This window comes from Myiozetetes cayanensis, unplaced genomic scaffold (assembly GCF_022539395.1).
Source record: "Myiozetetes cayanensis isolate MyiCay16 unplaced genomic scaffold, myiCay2020 scf9, whole genome shotgun sequence".
NCBI classification, from domain to species: domain Eukaryota; kingdom Metazoa; phylum Chordata; class Aves; order Passeriformes; family Tyrannidae; genus Myiozetetes; species Myiozetetes cayanensis.
The window spans coordinates 21,501,308-21,524,191 of NW_026088185.1; the positions used below are offsets into that span (position 1 = coordinate 21,501,308).

Sequence of the window (22,884 nt, forward strand, 5' to 3'; positions counted from 1 at the left end):
GATGAGCTGTAACAACTTAGGAAAGTTAAAAAGAGGTACATGAGAAGGAAAAAAAAGTTCTTAATTTTTTTTTTTTTCAATTTGTGGTTGCACTTGAACTCCCTAAGAAGAGGCTGTTCCTGGTTTACTCATCACCCTCATGTTTACAAGCTAAAAAACGTGGTAAACTTATTTGTGGTCATAACATCACAAATAGCACATTTATTATCCAGTTTAAACTATTGCCTCCTAAGACTCTGCAAAATACCTACATTTTTCTCTTCTCATACCTCTGGTTTTGTGCATGGTTTTAATCTTTTTAGGAGATTTATAAGATTACCATCTATATGCTTGGGTATTCGAAATTATTTGGAATAATTATTTCTGATGTACCACCATCTTGTTTTATGCTGATTCAGAAAAAAAATCATCCTACCTATATTCTAAAAATAATGATCCAAACACAGATTCTTACGGAATATCATCAGAAACCTCATTCTGTCATTACCTTCTGTTCATGTAAATAAGTCTTCAACATTGCTTATCTGATTACACTGCTGCAGTCTGTCCTTGATATTACCTATTTTAAATACACTGACCATTTGTAAACAAGATTTTGAATGAGCTGTAAAAGAATAACATGTTCTTAAAAGTTTAAGGGTGACTGGACAGAGGCAGGCTCTTTTCCAGGGCTTGCAACTTACTAGGGACACATGGACAAGAGAAGTCTAAATTATGAAAACAGCTTTAATTAGAGTTTATGGTGTCAGATATCAAAGCTTACACACAACATAAAAATCCATAGGAAACTATTGCTACTGCTCAAATAACTTTACTTGCCATTTTGATCATCTCCATCGGGGTTTCAGTGCATGGAACAGTACAATTCTATGGGTTGCATCCCATTTCCTACTGCTACTGAAACTTACAAGTTTAAGCACATTATCCTACACTGTTACTTAATGAGCCAACAGGCTGGGACATGAAACTAAATCAGACCCAGCTGAGAGGATGTGACATTTGGAATAAACTCCTATTTTGATTTTAATAAGCATAACGTGAGTTTACGCATATCATCAAGGGAACATCATGATTATCACCTTTTATCTTCTCAGAAACATTCCTGTTATGTCAGATAATCCTTATTTAACATATCAAATGAGAAACAGTAGCAGAAAACATAAACAAATCTAATCTTATACATAGTCTTTCAATTCTAAGTGTTCAAGTGGTTTTAAAAATCATAATCAAATCCTCTGAATTCATCTACAAAATTAAATGGCAGAAATGGCTTTAAAATCCAAATTCAGGTATAGACCCCAAGTTTGCCAATTTTCTACTCCTTTGAGTTTCTCAAAGACAAATTTCAATACATTTACTTTTACAGTTTAAACCCTTAAATTGGTATAATTGATAGATAAAAGCCTTTCATAATTTCCTGGGAAACACCACCAACCATTTGTATATTGAGCTTGTGTCACACATACCCCATATGCTTGGAATATATTTAGAGCTATCTTAGTTATGTCTGATTGCATAAAAGAGCACCTTCATTATTATGGCTTTCTTAAACTGGTGAAGACTAGCATAGGTCTATCCATCATACTGTTTAGTTCCTCTGACAGAATACATGCTGGAAAAAAACTTGCCAACAAGAGTTTCAGCAAGGTGAGTTCCTGTAGGAAAAATGTTGCTCAGGCATGTGTGTACATACACCACATGCATATGTTACATCTTGTAAAGCCATCTTTACCAGTTTCTCAGGCATCAATAAAAGAGTGCACATGCTTCATTGTTGACTTAGTTACAACATTTTCTGCACAACATGAAGTGGGTGAGTTGAACTTCTTCTATTTTATAGTCTGGTATGTCTGCAGCAGGGAAACGGAGTCTGTACTCAGAAACCGCTTAACAGTCAATGGTATTAATGTAATCTTACAATCTGTATAAATTTCCACATGAGCTTGTGCCTGTCTACACTGATTTGAAAATGAACCAAAGTAAACAAGCATGTCAGCAAAAAAGGACAAGTGAGGAACCAAAGAGTTTTGTGACTTAGTTTCTTCAGAGGAAAGTTTTGATCCAGAGAAAATGCATTTCATTTCATAAGCTTCCATAGCACACACATTTTCTAGTCACTAATAACAATTTACTTTCTAAATTATGGATAGAAGTTTAATTTCCTAACTGTGCTATTTTCTTTAAAATTCAAGCCTAAACACATTCCTGGTGGTCCCAAAGTGTCTTTTCATTTTTCTCCTTACTACAAAATTTTTTCTGTTCCATAAACATAGCGATGTTCTCCAGATATTTTCAGTTGATATTAGCAGATAAATGAGACCCAACATTTTGGGTAAAGCTTGTCACAAATCAGGCACTACTTTCCAGCCATGACACATTAATTGGTTTCCCAACAAAAAGCTGCAATTTTCAGCTGTACTACTGGGTGTATAAGATAACTCCAATTGTTATGCCTCAGTGTGTTTCTCCACAAGCTTACTGGAAATATTTTTTTTCAGAATAGAAACTATGTATCATGCATTCTCTGTGGTATAGCTGGGCCATATACAAAAGCTTCTGTAAGACTGACTGTTGATTTTAAAAGGTATCTCTTTCTTTTGGCTTGAAATCAATTAATGGGGGGGGCATTAATTTTAACACTACATCAACAAAACCAAGCTATTCATTTCATTCTGCTAATTCTGTGGATGGGACAGCCTAAATCAGATCCTGGAATGGAATAGGCCAGTGCACTTTCTTGCTCCTACTAATGAACCTGTAGGGATGCTTTTATTCTTGCAAAATGTTATGGAAACTGAGAAATGGCAAGCTTTGGAGTCTCCTAACTGCTGAGAAAAAAAAAACAAAAAAAAACAAAAAAAACCAAAAACCCACAACAAATGACAGACTAGAAAAGGACTTACTCTTCCAAATAAATTAAACAGAAATAGAAGAGATTGACCTAAAGAACACCAAAATTCAGTCAGTCAGAACTTATCTATGGCTCCCTTTGATATGTTATTCTTCTGATGAACCAAGAACAAAATGTCTCGAAGAGTTTCAGGCAGTTTGCTCAAGGTATTTTTTAAAACCTCTAAGGCTCAAAAGTGTGTATAATTTCAGTCAAACTGAAATTACAAAGATACAGATGTACTTCGTCAGTCAACCCAACACTTCAACCCATGCAGAGCTTGGTGAAATGAATATAAAACCACTTAGTGCTATCAGTTTCATTGAATGCACTTAATCTACCTGGAACTACATCCAAAGTCAGACAATGAGATTTACAAATGCTTCTAAGTGGCTTTCCACACAGCTGGAAAACATAATAAGGATGGCACTGCAACAAATTCAGGGTGTATATTCCCCTTATCATGCTCTAATCAAATCCATAATTTCGAAGTCCTGAATCAACCACAGGTTGATCCACTGTATTAGTTTGTAAGCAAATGATCTTTTATATTAAACACCATCCTTTTTCTATTACTCTACTCAAACTCACTTTGTTCTTTGTGTATGGTATCTTTATCTATTTCTAGAGAAATAATACCTCCTAATTTCTTATCATCAGCATGTTTCATTAGTGTAATCCTATTTTTTCATTCAATAGCAAAGCTATTTACTAAGACTAATTCTTCAGAAATTAGCTGTCACTACCTTTCACACTGATAGCATAATCTTTCAGCATGACCTGCTGCACCTCTTCAGTTCCTGACCCACTAATAGAATTGTTACACTAGAATGCAGTTTAAGTAATAAATTTCCACTGCTGTATCATATCAAATGCTTTACTTAAAAAAAAATAAAATTAGATCCATTTTTCTTTGTTTGAAAACCAAAAATCAATTAGATAATTAAAGAGCATTATTAACTTACTCTGACATGATACACCACGATATTGCTTTTTATCCAATTTTCCACTTAGTTTCAAGTCTACATTTTTTCTTTCCTTCAAGTATTGTTCTAAGTCTTGTATGGCTCTGAAACTGGACGATAAGGTTTGTCCCAATCATTTTTATCCTTTCTTGAATAGCATTGATGTGTTTGCTACAGTACAGCAATACACCTGACAGACTCACAAAATGACAGGAATTACCCTACCCTTAAAATACATGTTCTTCCAGCTTTCTAAGATGGAAATTATTGCACCCTCTTATTTGCACAGCTAAAGGACTTTTTGATTCTTGTCTTCATTTTGAGTTTGGTTATTTCCCTGCCATCTCCTCTTTTTGAAGAGCCAGCTACCTCATGACAAATGCAGTCTGAAATTTTGGTATCCAAACTGAAAAAGATCATTTATCTTGACCAGTTCTTTCTGCATGGTAGACCCATTCTTTCTTTGTTTCCATCTTACTTCTACAGCTAAAGAAATTTTTACTATTGGCTGCTATGCTTCACTCTTGTGTTTTCTGAGGTCCGAACATATAGTCTTCTTGGTTGTTTTTTTCCTGTCCTTTTTGAATATTTCATCTTGCTTCTATTAAATATTTTTGATTCTTTATTTCCTAAACGACAACTGGGGACTACATATAGACAGATCAACCTAAACAGAAATATAGTTCACCTATTCCTTTCTAATTCTTTCTTGATCAGAACAACTTGTTAATAAAAATTGTTCTAATTTTTCAGCAACACAATTCTTTGATGATTTGCAAAGGATTGGGCTTTTTTCAGTTGAACTAAAGAAGTTGCCATTTCCCTGCTTAAAAATAATGTAAGACAGTGATTTTTAATTTTTATTCACAATAGAAGCTGATACCCCTCCTAGGGGGGTATGTTCTATGTATTCCTAATCAGCATGAGAACACTGCAGACGATTACCTTGATTAGATTTTCTCTGTCTGAGTAATAACAGATTATTAAGGGACACTACTACATTTCATTTGCAGCACGATTCCCATATGAGAATTTTATACACATAAAGATCTATATTTAGCAGCTTTCTATGCCTCATATGGACAGATAAGGGAAGGGAAAGTCATAGAAAATTCACTGGCCCTCTGGGAAAGCAGGAATTTGCAGTAATATTAAAGGGAAAACTAACAGACATATTCACATCAGACAGCACACATACATGGTTCCCCACAAAATCCTTCCAGAAATTCTGCAATTTTTATCCCACTGGCATCAAAGATGTGGTCCAAAGACTTCTGGGCACCATTCAACAACTGGCAGGGAGAGAAAGAATTAAGGTTCTAAAAAGAAAAATTAACCAAGGATTGCTGGGAAATGTAAACTCTTAATGAATATAAGCAAATCATCTCCCATTTCAGTGTTCAATGAAAAAATACACAATAAAAAAAAAAGTTCTGTTCCAGTATTATTTTTTAAGCAGAAATGCAATTTAAACAGCCTTTCACACTAATTTTGCAGAAATAAAATAATTGAACACATTCTCAAAATAAACTGTTTATTGATAGAATATGTTAAACTTCTATTGCTCCAAAAGTAATCTCATTCTTTGCTTTAATCTTTATATGATGGTAGCTTTATCAGTTTCTTGAGGATTCAAAAAAAAATGAAGTTTTAAAACTTATTAAAATGATAAACTAAAATATGAATAAAACCAATGATTTTTAACTCCTATAAATGGTATGTTTTAATTTTTTCCCTTGATATTCACTCTGACCTATATTTCATAAATCCAGATGAAAACATTTGGCTCTGGGAAACGACAAATGCTGTTGTAATACTAGCAGTCTAAGGATTAAAATTAAGGTTTTATTAAGCTTTATATCCAAAATCTGTTCCTGAGCTTGCTACAGCTTTGAAATCATTCCTCAATACATCAGCAACCAATACCTAAAGATAATTTGTAAAAAGTCATGAAGACACTCACCTTGCTGTCTCCCTCCACTCTGCATCCTCTCCTTCACGCCAACAAATTTCATCAAGCTCAGTGAAGAGATCGTGAGGAATGTGTTCCTCATCATCATCTTCTGTTCCAAGAATAAACTGCACCCTTTGTGATGGGGTATCTAGAGAAAAATAAAAATATCAAGTCCAAAACAACATTTTTTTGCCCTGAGCAAATAAATACTTGACATTTCATGAGATTATCCAGATTCTTTCACCCATATCACTTACTGTCACACACAAAAAAATTACAGTTATGCTGTAAGAACATTCATTTATACATCAACACGTTCAGATTGAGACGTCTTCATTTACTTTAATTGTCTACTATGCTATTTAAAAAACTCATCCAATGACAGAATGTGATGTGCAGAAGTAGGGTCTATTGGAAGCTGGAAGGGTATCTCCCAAAAAAACAAACAAACAAACAAAAAGGCAGCACAGAGAGCAGCATAGATATAACTGATAAAAGTATTTTACTCCAGTGTTAAAAAACTTTGCAACTTCATAGGTCTAAATATACAGATCTATCTCAGCTCAAAAAACTAGTATACTAAATGTAAAATCTTTGCTGTACTTAGTAGGAGAAAAAAGACAAGCAAAATCTGTCTAATGGGAGTACACAACTGCAAACATGAAAAGGAATACATCACTATACCTACCATCCTATCCCCCTTTAACTATTTCTACATGGTTAGGCTGCTTGACATGAACAGGCTGTTAATCTGTCCCAACTTCTGCATTTTATCCTTCCTGTCTCTCTTTTCCCTTACAATACTGTTGCTGGTTATTGTTCTTCATAAGCCTTCAACACAGATCACTAAATAGATTTTGGAGACATACTATTCTTTTCTCATATCATTTAAAAAAATTCCAAAGCTCAAATGTTGTCTTAAAAAACAGAAATCCTATCTGCTTATTTCAGTGCAAATCTCAAATGAATGAACTCTGATGAAATTCAGTCTCTTTAGAAATACATAGTTGCTTTTTCTCTTAATGTATTTTAAATTTCTGAAAGGAACCAAAAGTCCTTTGTGACAGTGACAGGGACCAAGTTGCCAGTGAACTGAAAAACTGATTATCCAGCAGAACAGCTCAGCAATTCCTTGAACATTGTCTAAATGAAGTTCTGTTCTATAACCATATTTGTAAGACAACCTCGAGTGTTCCAACTAACAATGAAGAGTATCCCTGCATAGGATCCTCAAGCTCTTTGAATTTGGAAAAACTGAGATGATAGCACCCATTGAATGCTAATTAAAGAGTAAATACATCACTGATCAAAACAAATTAAATGGGCTACTGACACAGAAAATTAAACTCAGCAACAAAGATATCTTTTTTGGTTGTAGTACTGAACTTGCTATAGCAATGAAACACAAATAATACATGACAGTTTTCATCTGAGGTCTATTTGCTTAAACAGAGTGTAAAGATATAGTACAGTCAAGCCTATTTACTCCTTCACAAAGCAAGGAAATCAAACCCAAGAAGAAAAAAGGCAGAGGAGGCAGAGAGACATGGGTTCGGGCCCTACTAAGCTCTAGAGAATGGAACTGCAGGGGGACAGCTAAGGAGACAGAAACTACTTTTGGTGAATCATTAAAGAACACAACAAACTCTTCCACTTGACCCCTTCTTTGCTTTCTCTTCTCTCTCAGTGTTCAGTCCTCTTTTTTCTCTAAAACCATTCTACCTTTCTTTTTAATGTGAGACTAGAAAGCACATTCTAGTCAAGAAGTGTGCAACTTTTCAGGACTATCTTCCAAAAGGACAAAATTCAATGAGATATGAACTTACAAAGGCCAAGTGCATATGACTAATTACAGAACATGGAAAACAAGCTACTTTGGTAGAGAGCTGGACTGCAGTGATAATCTGAGAATAAGCATTGCCAGGAACATCCTGTATTCTTGATAAAATCAGTACTAGAACTGATTTACAGCAACTGCTACTGTTAAGCAATAAATAAGCAGTATTGTACAGCAGAGCTGAAGTTTCATGACAGTTATGATACTCTTGTAAATACATGCTTTCAGCATGGAAAAGACAGCAGAGGATCAGAAATCTCTTGAATTCAGGTGAGTAGTAACAAGGAACCACCTTACCACAGCGATTTGCTCTTACTGGGTTTTCTGTGTAACAAGCTTCATGACCAACAACAGTGAATCGCAAAATCTTTTAGGTTGAAAAGATATCTAAAATCATCGAGTCTAACCACTAAACAGGCATTGCCAACTCCATCACTAAACCATGCCCCTAAACACCACATCTATAGAAATGACACAATATGCACTAAATTATCCTCTTTCGTATTAACAAACCAGTTAAAAAAGCCATTAGCTATCTTGCTACATTTCTTTACTGCTGTAATTTCTATTGGTAGTTGAAACCTGCAAGTCACAGATTCATTTTGAGACACCAAGCTGGAAATAAAAAATAAAAATAAATAATAATAAAAAAGTTTTCACTTGCTTTATAGTACAATAATTTTATTTCAAGGACAAAACCGTAAGAGAATTAAACAATATGAAAATAATAACAAAAACAACAGATCTGTTGGTTCTACTTATAAAACTGAGTTAACAGGACTACTCTTGAGCAATGCCAGATGGATTTGGCTTCTATTTGTAAGAGCAATAAATACCAAATATGTCATTAATATGTTATATAGAAAATTAGTAATATGTGATTCAAAAATAGCACAAAAGTATACTTCAATTGCTGACTGTCAAACTGTGATAACTTAATCTTCAGTCTAGAAGCATAATATTTGCAAACTAGGACACTCAATGTATTCTGCAGTCTAGGAAAACAGAAATTGGCTTGAATATTGTTTTTGTCTATCCCTACTTCAGTTAGTACAGCCAGCATAAAAAAAAAAAATCCTTCATACGATTATTACTATTCCTAAGAAGTAATGAAAGCAATCTGGATTAATCTTTAAAAAATTAAATGAGTGGGACTAATTTGTTACATTAGTATTTTTGTTACTGCAGTTGTTTTATATCAAATATATCAGAAGCAGCGTGAATTTAAAGTTCCACAATAAGCAGCTGATGAGTCTCCCGAGTAACAAGCTCATCACCAGTTCAGGAAACCCTCCAGAACCAGCTGGGACTGGGCAGAAAGTCTGGTGCACAATGGGAGTAGTAATACTATAAACAACCACTCCTGCTTGGCTAATGAGCCATGCCAGTCAGGAAAAGTTGAAGCATGTTTCTGTTTTTTGTGGTTCCACCAGCCCAGAGGAGCCTCCAGCCAGAGTCTGTGTTATACACAGGTTTCTCTGGGCTTGTGCTCACACCATCTGTGCAGCACTCACACAGACTTCCAAACTACCTCTGATACCTCAAATTAATCGTATGTATGGAAATCCTGAGTACACCAGCTTTAAAAATATGGCCAACTCCACTGCACTGTTAAAAGGGTAAAAATTATGACCTAGTGGGTACGTTACTGTTGAAAGCACAAACTCACAGTGGGACTCAGTGCTGCAGAAAGGGAGTGACCCTACAGAAACCTGACATAACTGATGACTACTACAATTCTTTGTAAAGTCATCAACATCCCTAAAACAAACACAAGACGTGGGTATAGACATGCCAAAACATCAGCTCTGAAAGCCAGAACTGCCAATAACCCAATTCCCAGAGGACAAAACAAAGAGCTGCTCCCTGGAACAGCATTGAGTGCAGATAGTAGCGAACAGTGGCCTACATCACCATCCCACCTTGGAAAACACATGTAGGAAAGAATCATAACTGGTATTTCCCCCATTTAAAACACCCCCAAGTGCAACCACAATTCTGGGTCAGGACTGCTCCCTCTTGCCTAAGGGAACAAGGTAAAATAAAGAACTTGGCTGGGGTCACAAAGGAGGACCACTCTCAGTCCCTCCACATAAATTTAGCCCAGTGAACATTCTGCTCTGCTACACCAGTCAGAATAATGCACATCTCCTCCTCAGTGAGTGCCAGGATTTCTTTAGGGACAAACTGCACTGCCATCAGCCAGAAATGCACACAGTTCACCCAGGTGATATCACATGCAGAAATACCGCTTTGGGTACATATAAAATGTATCCAAATTCTGTCCTCTGCTCTTGATAAACTTAGAAAGGGTGCACAAATGCATTTCTGGTAATGCTCTCTTAGCTCACTTGCCAGAACAGGTTTTGGTATTTCCAAGCCTGTCGAACCTGTATTTAAGGGCAGTATTAGCAGGCCAATACTTCTTACTGGGGTCACGAGATACAGTCAAGAAAGATTACTTTTCCAATATCAGAAAACATGCTAAATGTTAAAAAAAAACTTTCATTTTAGAAGTTCACATAAGATAGTGAACATCATGTACAAGATTTAATCCACACCTCATGTTCTTGTACATTCACATTAAAGTAATATTAAATTTACAAACTTTTTTTTTCATTTCTCAGTGCATAGGACAGACTGCAGACAGGGAGTTAACAGCTGTAACACCGTCAACATCCATAACAATCTCTTACAAACCAAGGGGAAATGGTGTGAAAAAGTCACAGGACCAGAGAGAAGAAAGGATCATTCAAAGACATTCATCATCCTCCTGCCTGCACTCACCACAGAAGTGGTAGATGGGGGCTCTCTCCCCATCTCCTTCCTCTGCAGATTGGACCCTTAGCTCAGCAATCACTAAAGGTAGGGACCACAAATTCTTTTTTTTAATTAGAAAATATGGTAAAAATTAAAACTAAATTTGCATTATCGAAGTCCACATAAAATAGCAAACAGGAATTGTTTCCATCAGCCCAGGGCTATGACAAATAATGACATCTTTTGGATCTGACAATGTGGGCAATTACCAAGCTTCGATTCTCTTCTTTTTGCTAGACTCTTAAAACTGCAGTTATAATACATTATTTTAATCCAGATTTGCAGCAATCTGTTCCCTAGCTATCCAGAGATTTAAATTTTCAAGTTCATCCTTTAGCATACAAAGCCTATAGTTAAGGGTAGGTGAATTCTCTTAACAGCCACACTCCTTAGAAATAATTAAATTTACCCCACTAATAGCCCTTCAACATTTGAGATTAGGTACCAAATACAGACAACTGAGTCCTTTCAATATACTTTCTTAAAGCCCTTCTACTACCCAAGAGAAGTTCCCCTTTGCAATCCACTTTTTGGCTTGCATTACCTTCAGGGAGTCTTTCCTGAACTGTGCGTGCAGTCCTCTGCCAGGCTCACCTCCAGGGCTGCTCTTGTGGCCTCTCCACATCCAATATCATGAATTACAAATTTAAGCCTCTTTAAAACTAGGGATTACTAAAGCTAGATTTCTTAAAAAAACAAATCAAACCTTCCACAAGTCCCAATAGTGCCCAGTTCTACAAGACACAGGAGGCTGCAAACTCCAGTCCTCACAGCTATGTTCACTTTAACCCTCAACAAACCTGTCCTTAAAGACACCCTTTTCAGAGGTAAAATCTTCATATTCCACTGCATTTTAAAACAGCAACATAAATATCTTTAACTCGTGAGTACAAAGGAGCTGTTTCACTGGTTACAGGCAAACAACAGACATCAAAAAAGCCACTGGAAACTGCCACTAAAATCCTCATGCACACCAAACAAGCACAGCTCTACCAGCCAAAGGGAAATCTGCACCAGGTTGCAGTGCCACCACAACCCACAAAGCTGATGGAACTTTTGACCTTGCAGCTCACAGGCATCATCACCCACCACCCTCCCAGCAAGCAGCACCAAGGAGATGCTCCAAGCATAAGCAGCTTTTTCTGACAAATTAGTTTCCATTTGCATCAATTCCCTCATTTAATTCACAGAGCAGCCACAATACTTGCCCCACAAGGAAAGCTGTGGAGGAGGGGAGCTTAAAGCTGGCATGAAACTAGGGCCTTAATTACAACAGCAGCATTTCAGCTGGGAACAGTGAACCTCTCCAATAAAGCAAATAACACTACTGCATTTTTAACTAGAGTGGATAATTTCACTGAATTTCTCCTTCAGAAAAATTAAGAAGCAAGATGGTGAAAATCCAGACCTTGAAATCACTTAGCTTACAATTTTTGCTACCCAAAAAAAGGCCTCTACATGAGCAAGCCATTAATCTGCAAATTGTGCAATTCACAGGCAACTCATTTTGGTAAAACAGAAACACCTTTTAGACCCTCTCACCAAGAGACAACAGAGAGACAGTGAGAATCAGGTGTAGGGAAAACAAAACCCATACCTGAGTAACTGATCTGTGCCCCCAGATGACAAGACTCTTTTTTTTATTCCACTAACTACATATTCTACATTTTATTTGTTTACTCTGGAGTTATCTCTGAATCTGCACACTGAGAACATTTGGGTTATTTTTGAAAAGTAACAGTAGGAAATTTAAAAAAAAAAAAAAAGCTTATGAGCTGATGTCAGAATGTAAAAAATCCATTCTCTTCAGAAACCTTCCCTCAAAAAGTAGCTGGTACAGATTCCCCAGCCAAGATTTGAAGGAACTACAAGAAAGCTTCCAGCTATTGGCATTACACTGACTACAGGTGTTTTCTAGACATGTTGATACAAAGAAAACAGTTTAAGAAATTGTTTTTTACTGGATATGAACCTGGTGGCACCTGTCCACCCTGCATGGGGCCCGCACAGTCCCACAGCACATTGTGCACTGTGCAGCTCCCTGAAGCAGTGATGGCAGAGTAAGATCTGCACCTGATGGTACTAAACAGATTAAGTTCAAAATTATACAGTTAAAAATTGTGACAAAAAAGTAATGCTTTATCCTGTGCTTGGTTAATGGAGCAATCTGGAACACTTCATGTCTGAATATTTCAGGTCCTTACTTGTTCCAGAATCTTTGTTATTCAGTTGTTGCATCTTTTGCTTTTATTATACTCCTTTCATACTTCAATGCTTCAAAACACTGCTAATTTATTCTCTTGTATCATAAAAATCCTTATGTATTTTTCTGACTTACTTCAAAGCACTGCTTTCTATCAGTTGGTCTCACAGTGCTTATTTTCTGTATCTTTCTTCTTGCACCTGCTCATCAAAATGTTTTTTTCTTTCCCCTCCTCCCTTCCAGTTCCCCAGCATACAGCCTTCTCCTATTCAGCAGAAATGCATTAAAAGGTGTCTATAGAGAGATGGAGCTATGCATTTCTGTGTGCTCAATTAAATTCCTAAATTAAGGGACTAGTTAAGATCTACTTTCTCACATAATACAGTCCCTCCTATTGAGTTATGCATCAGGAGAAGGAAGTGAGTGTCTTCCTTCCAACTTCCTTCAGCCTCTGGTTACTGCTATAGCCTTGTGGTTATGGGGAACGATAGCATTACTGAGGTTTAGTGGATTCAGATTTAGTGTGGGAAGTATATGTTGCTCCCTCTGTGCAAATATAGGATAAGAAAACTATTTTTATATCCTCTATAAAGGCAAAGCTTCTCCCCAGGCAGCACAACAACCTGTCTGAAACTCCCATAAGGAAAAATCATAGCAAAAACAAGGATGTGAATATAGACTAAGATTAATCTCTGTATTATTTTGCCTGTCAGCTCTGTATATAACCCCACCATCACTGCAGAATTTTAGGATTTGCCTTCATTATGCAAATCCCTTTCACTCTTGTCTATAGAATGCCACATTTCTTCCTGGATGGACAGACACCAATGCTGTCAAAGTCTGGTTCACTGGCCAAACTTCCAGAAGTCAGATAGACTAGAGGAAAACCCCTCAAATTTTACTACTTGGATATTGATTCAGGGTGAAAAGATTGCATAATTCCAGACTTGTAGTTATGTCTTTGGATTCTTTGAATTGTTATCAACCAAGCACTTTGAAGAGTATCTTCAGCATTCTGAATCCAGAAAAGAGTTGCATGTTTCTAGCCTGTAACTTGTCTGCCAGGTGACATAACTTACACACACTCCTTAGTTGGTAATTATAATACCTTTACAAGTGAAAAAGTGACTTACAAAAAATGCAGACCTGTAGTTGTTTCATCAGGTTCACGTTAGGACAAGTGCACTGAACATCAAGTTATAAATGCACTTCAAAACTGTCTTTCTTCATATTATTGATACTCCACAGATCCTCTGAACATAGGCTGATTTACACTTAACACAGAATAGTGTTGAACACTGCATTTTATTGTATGCACAACTCCCAAAGACTACTAATGACAGATTCAGACAGTTAATTTTTTTTTTTTTTTTTTTTTACTTTTAACATTAAGAAGGACACAAGCCTAGGTCTCCAGAAGTTGAAAGAACAGAGCTAAGTTCTCAGCCAAAATGCGTCACATACTGGCACTTAAATAAAACCAGATGACTCAACAGAAGACAGTGCTTCATAGTTCAAGATATTTCACTTCTTGGCTAACGTAACTTTCAATTGTTTCTTTTTAATCTGACTTTATATGTATATATGCATATTCTTTTTGAAAACTATTTTAATAATTTATGAACTTTGTTGTTTTCCAAGAAACTGGTTTCCATATAGTATTGGGTCTTTGTACATTTGAAATCCATTCCAGACAGAACCACCACAGCCAATTTTTTTCCATTGTTTAGTCTTCAAAACATAACTCATATCTGCTAAGTTTGAAAAAGTCTTGACTTTTATTCTCAGTATAATAAACCATTGTGCAAGATTTGAGTATTTCATGCTCTAACCATTAGAATTTATACTTGCTTGAAAGCTTTCTACACATGTAATACAAACTTCTGGTTAAAAGAAACTCTTTTAATTACTACTTTGTAACCTGAAATTACATTGGCACATTTCCCTAATGATTTAAAAACACCCTACCAAACTGTTTTCTATACATGCTTCCATTATATTGTCAACACTTACATTTCAGCACATGCACTTCTTATTTTTGAGCAGCGGATAATATTCTCATGTGTTTTAAGACAAAGCTTGACTCATTTATTTAAGACTACCTTTTTATGTAATTTTTTTATTTAAAATTTTGAGAATTTTAGGAGTTTAATATTAGGTTTGTTTATTGAAATGTATTTTTTCCTGTTTGCTCTCAAGTCCTCAGTTAGAAGACACATCTCACAACAGCACATTTACAGTGTCATATGAGGAAAAAGGCAAAGACAATCTAGATCACAGTTCAAATCTGATAAAATGCTGCAGGTTCAGTAACATTAACATTATTAAAAAACTAATTGTAAAGAATCACAACTCCTCTGTGTTATGTTTTAGGGGCAAATACTCCGGAGCCTCCACTGAGGTCAGCTGGTGCCATGAACTGCTTACCCCTTTCAGTGGTGGTGGCCATCTACCTTTCTGAGGACATTTACAGACAGTCTCCTATAGGGCTCCTTTAGTGCTAGAAATTACTGAAATTTCCCATGTATTGATGGTCACCAGCTGCTGCCCTTCAGGGAACAAATGTCAGCAGAGACTGAGAGGCTCTGGTGGATTCCCCAAAACTCCACCGCTAATCATGTCCATCTGGAAACAGGACATATGCATAATCATACTGATGTTTATTATTAAAAGACCTATCCAAAAATAAAATTTGTCTTACCAAAAGAAGGAGATTCTCTCCCATCTTCTAATCCTGAATCTCGCTCTCTGTCTCTCTTTCTGTGTTTATGTCCACGGTGCCTGTGGCGTCGGTGACTTTTTCTTCCACCCAGTGGCACATGAACTCCAATGAACAATGTTCGATGGCCTGTAAATAAAAGAAAGGTACCTTTTAAAAAGGGGCCATGGTAACATAACAACAATATTAATAACTTTAATAGCATTAATGGTATAATAATTATTATAATTCCATAACTATATCATACGGATTATTCTAATATTAATAGTCATAACAATATTGATTACAATAATAATGATTGAGCATCACAGATATACAACCCTCTGACATAGAGCAAAATCTCAGTACCAAAGTTCTTATGATGCAGTGCCAGATTTATATATTTTTCCTTCGAATTTGCATCTCTGTGTGTGAACTTTCATTAAAGCCAGACAGGTGTTCTGTAAAATGTCTTCCAAAACAGTAACATGAAGAGACACATGGATCTCTTCAGATTGAACATTTGGTAAAGTTGCTGTTTGCTTTGTGTGTACAAGAACTTTACCAAACTCATTCCTATTTATGAGCTAAAACCTTGACAGAATTCTTGTGGGAAATTCACTGAAGGGAAAATGAAAAAAAAAAAAAAAAAAAAAAGAAAAGAAAAAGAGAGAGAGCCTAAAAAAAATACAATAAAACACTATGTAAGCTTGACTGCACTTACATATGCAGCTAGACCACACCTGTATAATTTTATGTGTGCTCACATAATAAATACATTGCCAGTAGCTTAGGCTGATTTAATTTCTTCTATTTTTTTTTTTTTAATATATAAGAAGGTACACATTGCATGCCTGCTGCCTTCAAGCCTGAGAAATTTTATGTTGCTATCAAGCCCAAAAGATTTAGCTCTCTTAGCTATGTGGGCTAACAGGATCAGAGCACAGTAAAGCATTCAGAAGGGGGAGAGCACAGCACAAGTCTGCAGAAAGAATCACAAAATGGAACAAATGGGAAAGGAATCATGACTCAGTACAGGCAGGTCTCCTATGTTTACTCAGCAGAAAGACACAGTCCAGATTACTCATCTCAAATAACATTTATGTTCTCCTTGAGATGAACATAACACAGCTCACGAATAATTGCTGCTTTGCTGTAATCATTCAGCAATGTCAGTCATCTGAAAAAGCCCAAAACATTAAGCTAAGGTAGCACGTGATCTTTAATCTTATGGAGACTCCAGTGGGGACAGAAAACACAGCAATGCAGTGTGTGTCACAAAACATCAAAGAAATTCAAGGCTGACAGAAGCTCTCTGCAGAGGCAGAGCTAAAAAATCTAGAGAAAATACTCCGGACACCACACTAGTTACTTTCTCAACTTTGATCCATGTAGAGAAGACTAGAAAGCAGAGGCATCAATTTTTGAGAGACTATTCTTGTAGAGTTGGGAGATTTTTCTAAAGCAATGTCCACAAGTTGAAAATTATGTATTTACTTATTTATTAAATACCTCTTTCTTTTTGCTTATTACATTTAACCCAAGAAATTACTTAACGAGAACTGCTTCCTTTGGTGTATTTCGAATGCATTTCAATCAGTGGGGCATGAAACAAGAAAAAATGTACTAAGTAAAAAGAATTCATTAAAAAGATATAGAAGGAAAGCAGTAATGTAGTACTTAACACTTCCTTGTCCCATTCCTTCAGGAGAAAAAACCCAAAATAACATTTTTAAAGGAATGGGGTTACCTTTCCTAAGACTTCAATAACTTCCAAAGGTACAAATAGATTGATTTTTTAATTTAGTAATTTAATAAATTCCTGCTCCTTTGTGATAGAAGTGGGTGTGTTTATCCTAGTTTTGTGCCACTTCAGTGATCAGGTTGTACCTGCATCAGGAAATGCACAGGAGGAGACTCACATTTCAATTAATTTCCAGGGCTGAAACCAGGACTTTAGTCCAGATTGTTCTTTATTCAGTAAACTGGGAAACGGTGCCAGAACATTTGTGAGTGTGTGTCTGAATGTCACAACTATTTTCACAATCAGTGCACACTGAAAGGAAAACAGGAATCTGGAAACTGAAATGGATTTTACTCTTTCTGTGTGAACCTTCTGAGACCAACAGTCCTACCAAGGCACAGTTTCAATAAATGCAGGGAAGAATCTCAGTCCTTGTAAGAAGGTTCAGTCAAATAAGAGGAAAAGAAATTGATGGGGGAAAAGCAATAGTTTCCTACAAAAAAGTGACAGAGCAAAAAGCAAAAAATCCGAGTGATAAGAAGTTCTGGTTCATTAAAAGAGCACAATTGTGGAGTAAAAAAAGACCTGCTGGGAACAAAATAAACAGTAATGAATTCTAAATTGTTGACAAAAAGACAATGAATGATGGGGGGAAGAGGAAATATAAAAGAAATCCAATGATTGCATTACCTTACTTCAAGTAACCTTTTGATGATAGATATTATGAACTAGAGCCCAGAATGTAATGTACACTTTCCCTGTACCAGTTGTCCATGCCATTATTAAATAAGAGTTTCCAGCAAGCTCTGTAAATTTCCCAAGACCAGAATGCCAACCACAAGGTTGCCCTGCCATCTCCAAATCAGAGCAGGACAGATCTCAGTAAAACTGACTGAATTTTCCCCAAAAAAGAGCATCTATAATTGGGTGAAGTCAGTATCCACCAGGATATCCACTATCCAGGATATCCTTATAGTTTATAACTAATTGTATAAGAGCATTTATTTCATTTATCTATAAGAACTTTTATGTATGTTTTATTATTTATTTCATCAGGATGTCGACTAAAAATTACTGAATATTGCTTAAATATTGTAAAATAATTCTGCTCTGCCATACGTTTCCATGGTGCCCAGCTCAATTAGATCATAATTTCTCATTCTTCTGGCAAGGCTACGAAGACACTAAAGTATGGGAAATAGTAACAACTGTAAGTTACATCAGGGTACATACCATTGACATGATGTACAATCTAACAACCATTCTCATACAGAATTTAGACATGAATTAAGAGGTGAGTATAACAGTGTGTTCTTCCTACCAAAGAGGTGAATTTACTTTGTTAAAATTGTGTTTGGAAGAATGGGAGGCACTGGGGAAAAAATATCTGTACTCCTAGCATTCCATTAAAAAGATATTAATTCCACTAAATTAAGGGGGAAAAGCAATAGTTTACAAATTTACATTTACAAATACTTTCTCTCCATCTCCATTTTCCCTTGAAGTGTCACTTCCACTCAAATAATTGTAACAGGATTTCCAGAAGTACCTAACTCAAGTCATCAAGCACCATCAGTTGTAACAGGGTATGTGTTCTCAGAGTTTTAGGGATCCCACTATGTTTCTTTTTCTTTCCATTTATTTAATGCATAAGATATGTAGCTAGGGTAAGCTTCTGTTTATAAAGACCCAGAATGTCAGATTCTAAAAACCATTTCTAGATGCTACTTCTGTCATTTTCTAGGGATATGCAGAAAATGCCTGCTATTCTGAGCCTGCCTTTTTAGATGGTTAATTTGCTATTGGGTTCTTAAAATAAATTTAGGTGTAAGGAATGATTTCTGCTTTGGAACACAGCAACCCCAAACAACCCTTCTACTTAGATTTTATTCTGAGAAATGTCTCTGCAAGACATATTCATATTAATAATGTATATTTCAAAACTGCCTTTTCTAGGGCAATGAATTCATACCTCCACAAACTGAAGATATTTACAGCTCAATACACTTTCTCTTCAAAAGTTTAGGGGAGATCCTGATTTTTACATATGGTTATATGTACTTTTATCTGTCTCAAAATTAATTATAATTAACAGGATCTCTTTTAAATATTTTATAATATAATTTGGATTTAATGTAATCCTGTAAAAATTAAAAAGAATGCTTTATAACAACAGTTATTATTTCTTTAATCCTTAAAATACTTTAACTCAAGGAGTGTTTTAATGCTTTGAATGCTTCTCAGAGGTTCTGTTTTTAAAAATCATTTGCTCCTAGATCCTAAGGCTGAAAATATTTATGCATGTGTTTATGTTCAGCTTTCCAAGCAATATATCTGGAATAAAGTAACATTTTAGTTTAGAGTGTGTTTTTGCAAGAACAAAGTCATAGTCTTTCTATGATAAAACACTATTGATGCTAATCTAAGGTTATCTGAAAAAGCTCAGGAAGATCAGATAAATCCTATGGCTCAAGTATCTAAATTAATTCTGATTTTTAAAATAGTAATATAAATTAAATACAACATAAACCATGGAGAGGAGTAAACTTCTCTCAGCATGGAAATTCTTTCAGGCCTCCATGTTACACCAGGTGTGTGGGACTCAAGTGGGTCCTCTAGGAGCTCCTTAGTGAACCAGCCAAGTTGGTAGCTATTGTATAAAAAATGACTCAGTGCCTTTAAGCCTCTCTTATGTATTGCAAGCTAGAGCTGAAGCAAATGCAATTTTCCATCCTCTCAAAAAAACAGCAGTCCATGTAGAGTTAAAAAAATTGCCTTCTTCCTTATAGGAGAAAAAGTGATTATGGTGAATTGTGTAGGAGTAGAGAGTACATGACTCATGATTCATTATTGTAGTGCAGCAGGGAGGCAGAGCTGAAGAGAAAGCAGAAAGGAAAAAACAATCCTTCCTAAATCAACAGTTTACATTGCTGTTTGCAGTTATGGTTTGCCTAATACACATTTTTCACCTTTTTGCCATGCTAAAATTTGGAGGAACTGAGAAGAAAACCTTCACAATTTTGTTCTAGGGTAGATTACAACAGAAATTATAGAGAAAAAAAAATTAAAACAATACTGCTGGCCCAAGATAGCATTAAGGACATATTGAACATGGAGCATAAGAGCATTTCACTGAATTCATTTAAGTTAAGGAACCTTTTAAGAGCCACAATCAATCACTGCTCTCCCAGCAAATACTGCCTTTCAACAAAAAGATTTTTCCAGGTTGTGGCTGGGCTAAAAAGTCTTATAAGGTCTCAGACCTTGCCAGACAAAAGAAAAAAGTCAGCAGACACAGAATGTAAAAGGACCTGTTCAGACACACAAGCTCTTTCCACTGATGGAAAGTGAAGCTGTGGTTATTGAAGGGAAGAATTTGACCTATATTTCTAAATTAGCAACAAGCAAAAAAAAAAAAAAAAAAAGCAAACTCAGTACTAGTACAACTGTATGTTAAAAACTGAATATTTCTGTCCTCTGATGCTGCAATTTTGCAGCTTTCACCAATAATGGCAAATTGGTTTATGTCAGTTTCATCTATCAGGATTTCACAAGGTGAAATATTTCGAAATATTGGTGCCTACAAATACGGAAAACATTTCCTGTCTGTAAAGCTGAGAGCAAAGTCAAGCTTCACAAACACAGCTTATGATCAACAAAAGACTGTGGTGTTAAACCAACACTGTGATACCTGTTTGCTTTCATTATTTCATTATTCTTCAGGTGAACTTTCAAATAGATCTTATGGACATAACCTTCAAGGTGAACCACCTTCCCACAAACACAGAGCCTCTTGGGAAGGGACAAGAGACCCACACAGAGGGACCAAACCAGGTGACTGCCATGACAAGAGCGCAAGAACAGTCAAGTTCAGGAGAAAAGTGAGATCTCAAGGAATATTGAACTAAACAGGAAAAAGGAAACAAAACTAGATGAGAGGCACTACAAAAAGATGTGTCTTAGAAATCACAAATGGCACAGGCTGGAGTATTTAATACCTGGTAGGCAACAAAATGAAAGAATTCTGTACTTGTACTTGCCAACACTACAGACACAAACTAAGCTGAATCTCTCTGCAACTCTTCCACAGTTTATATTGTACCACTGCAAGCCTAATGCTGCAAGGAGCATAAGATAGGTCAAAGTGAATGTCAGGATGAAGAGGGCACCCAAGGGAAGCAGAGGCAAGGAATCTTGGAGCAGAGGATCTTCACTGACACAGTAACGAACTATTTGCAAAAGGCTCTGATATCCTGGGAGCCAAAGGGAGGGGCGATCTTGGTCGATGTTCCTGTCTGACCAAGCAGAACTCAAATCTCACTTACTTCTACATGGGGGTATGGGTGAATCAAGGCTAGCAGGTTAATAAAATTTATGTTCTTTCAGTCCTGTGAGCTGCTAAGTTCTACTAATTTTCAGATAAATATTGTCAGTGACAGACAGGTCTACTATGATGTTATTTCTATAAAAAATGTCCAGTCTCCGAGAATAAAAGCCTGCTTAAATATCTGCAGCCACTCAGATTTTTACTAAGTAATATATGGAGATTAGAGTTCAATCACAATGAGTTTTTAACATATTAACACTAACTGTATTTAATCAAAATTTCATTAAAATCAATTTTCAAATTATTGTCACAAGCTAGAACAAATCTAAAAAGAAATAATTACTACTATAACAGTTTTGAAAATACAATAATTAAATACTCAGGAATTTCACTTTTTTTTGATCAGCAGGACATCTACTATCAAAATTAATCTTCATACATGTTGTTAAATACAAAACATCTCTACTATGTATCAAAATAATTTTTAGTTTCTCAAGTTTAAAGCCTCAGCTTCTGTACCATATTCTGTGTTGTGCTAGTGATGTTTATATTCTAATTCAGCTTGCAGGTTTTTTTGACTGTCAGTAAGCAATCCATGTAAACTGAATTTTGTCAGAACTGTCAGAATGCATATTCAGATGTACAGTGATTCATCTACTGGATACAGTGATTTACGTGTCCTGAGAGACATGAAAGACGGCAAACTTGATTTCCCATGAGACAAATTTTTCTCACGCCACTTAGGTAGATTAAATGTATGAAACATAAAAAGCTTAAGCAAAATCTTGATTGAATCAATGACCATTTTGCAGTTTTCTCCAACAGAGCCACAATTCATCCCTGATTCATGCTTGGACCTCCATTTAACAATCCCATCTCCAACCATCTCCCTGTTGAAGCTGCTTCTCAAACCAGGCCACAGTAATACCCACATCAATTCTGAAATCCTGCCATAAAAATCCATGATCTGTGGTTGACCGCCTCCATCAAGGACAGCCATGGAACAGTCATTTTCCCTCTCACCTAATATGGTGGGCATAAGGAAGAGGCCTCAGAGTGCATTTAGTGTCAATCCCTTAGCATATCTATATAGTCCAAAAGTCTCAGCATGTGACCTGACAGAATCTGAACTCTCCAGACACATATAGAGCAATCCAAATATTTTTTATCTATGAGGTAAAAAGTAGGTATATCCATTTTGACAGAAAACTGCTTTTACTGAACATACATTGAAGCAATGGCAGACAGCCAGAGACGACAACACAGACTAAACTGAGTGCAACTGTTGATATGCACATCTGTTCATGAAAACTTGCCTACCTGCTCACAGTACAGGTACATGTACAACCTGTCCTTTTGCAATAAAGTACTTTAGTATTCAGAATCAGTGCCCAATTCTCATTTAGGAATTCCACTACTGATAAAAATAAGAGCATATTTATTTCA

The 22,884-nt window shown here is 36.0% G+C and overlaps 1 protein-coding gene across 13 annotated transcripts in view; it reads right to left on the bottom strand.

Annotated features, from left to right (window-relative positions):
* The window catches only part of SLC4A10 (solute carrier family 4 member 10), a 152,784-nt gene that overhangs the window by 70,436 nt on the left and 59,464 nt on the right, over positions 1-22,884 (bottom strand). For all 13 annotated transcript variants that reach the window (XR_007632055.1, XR_007632056.1, XM_050339923.1 and 10 more), the window contains 2 exons: positions 15,371-15,517; positions 5,819-5,957 (listed from right to left, as the gene is read on the bottom strand). Coding sequence is in view for 11 of the 13 variants with exons in the window: in XM_050339923.1 (XP_050195880.1) it covers positions 5,819-5,957; positions 15,371-15,517 (286 nt within the window). In the remaining 2 variants the exon portion in view is untranslated. The remainder of the gene's footprint in view (positions 1-5,818; positions 5,958-15,370; positions 15,518-22,884) is intronic.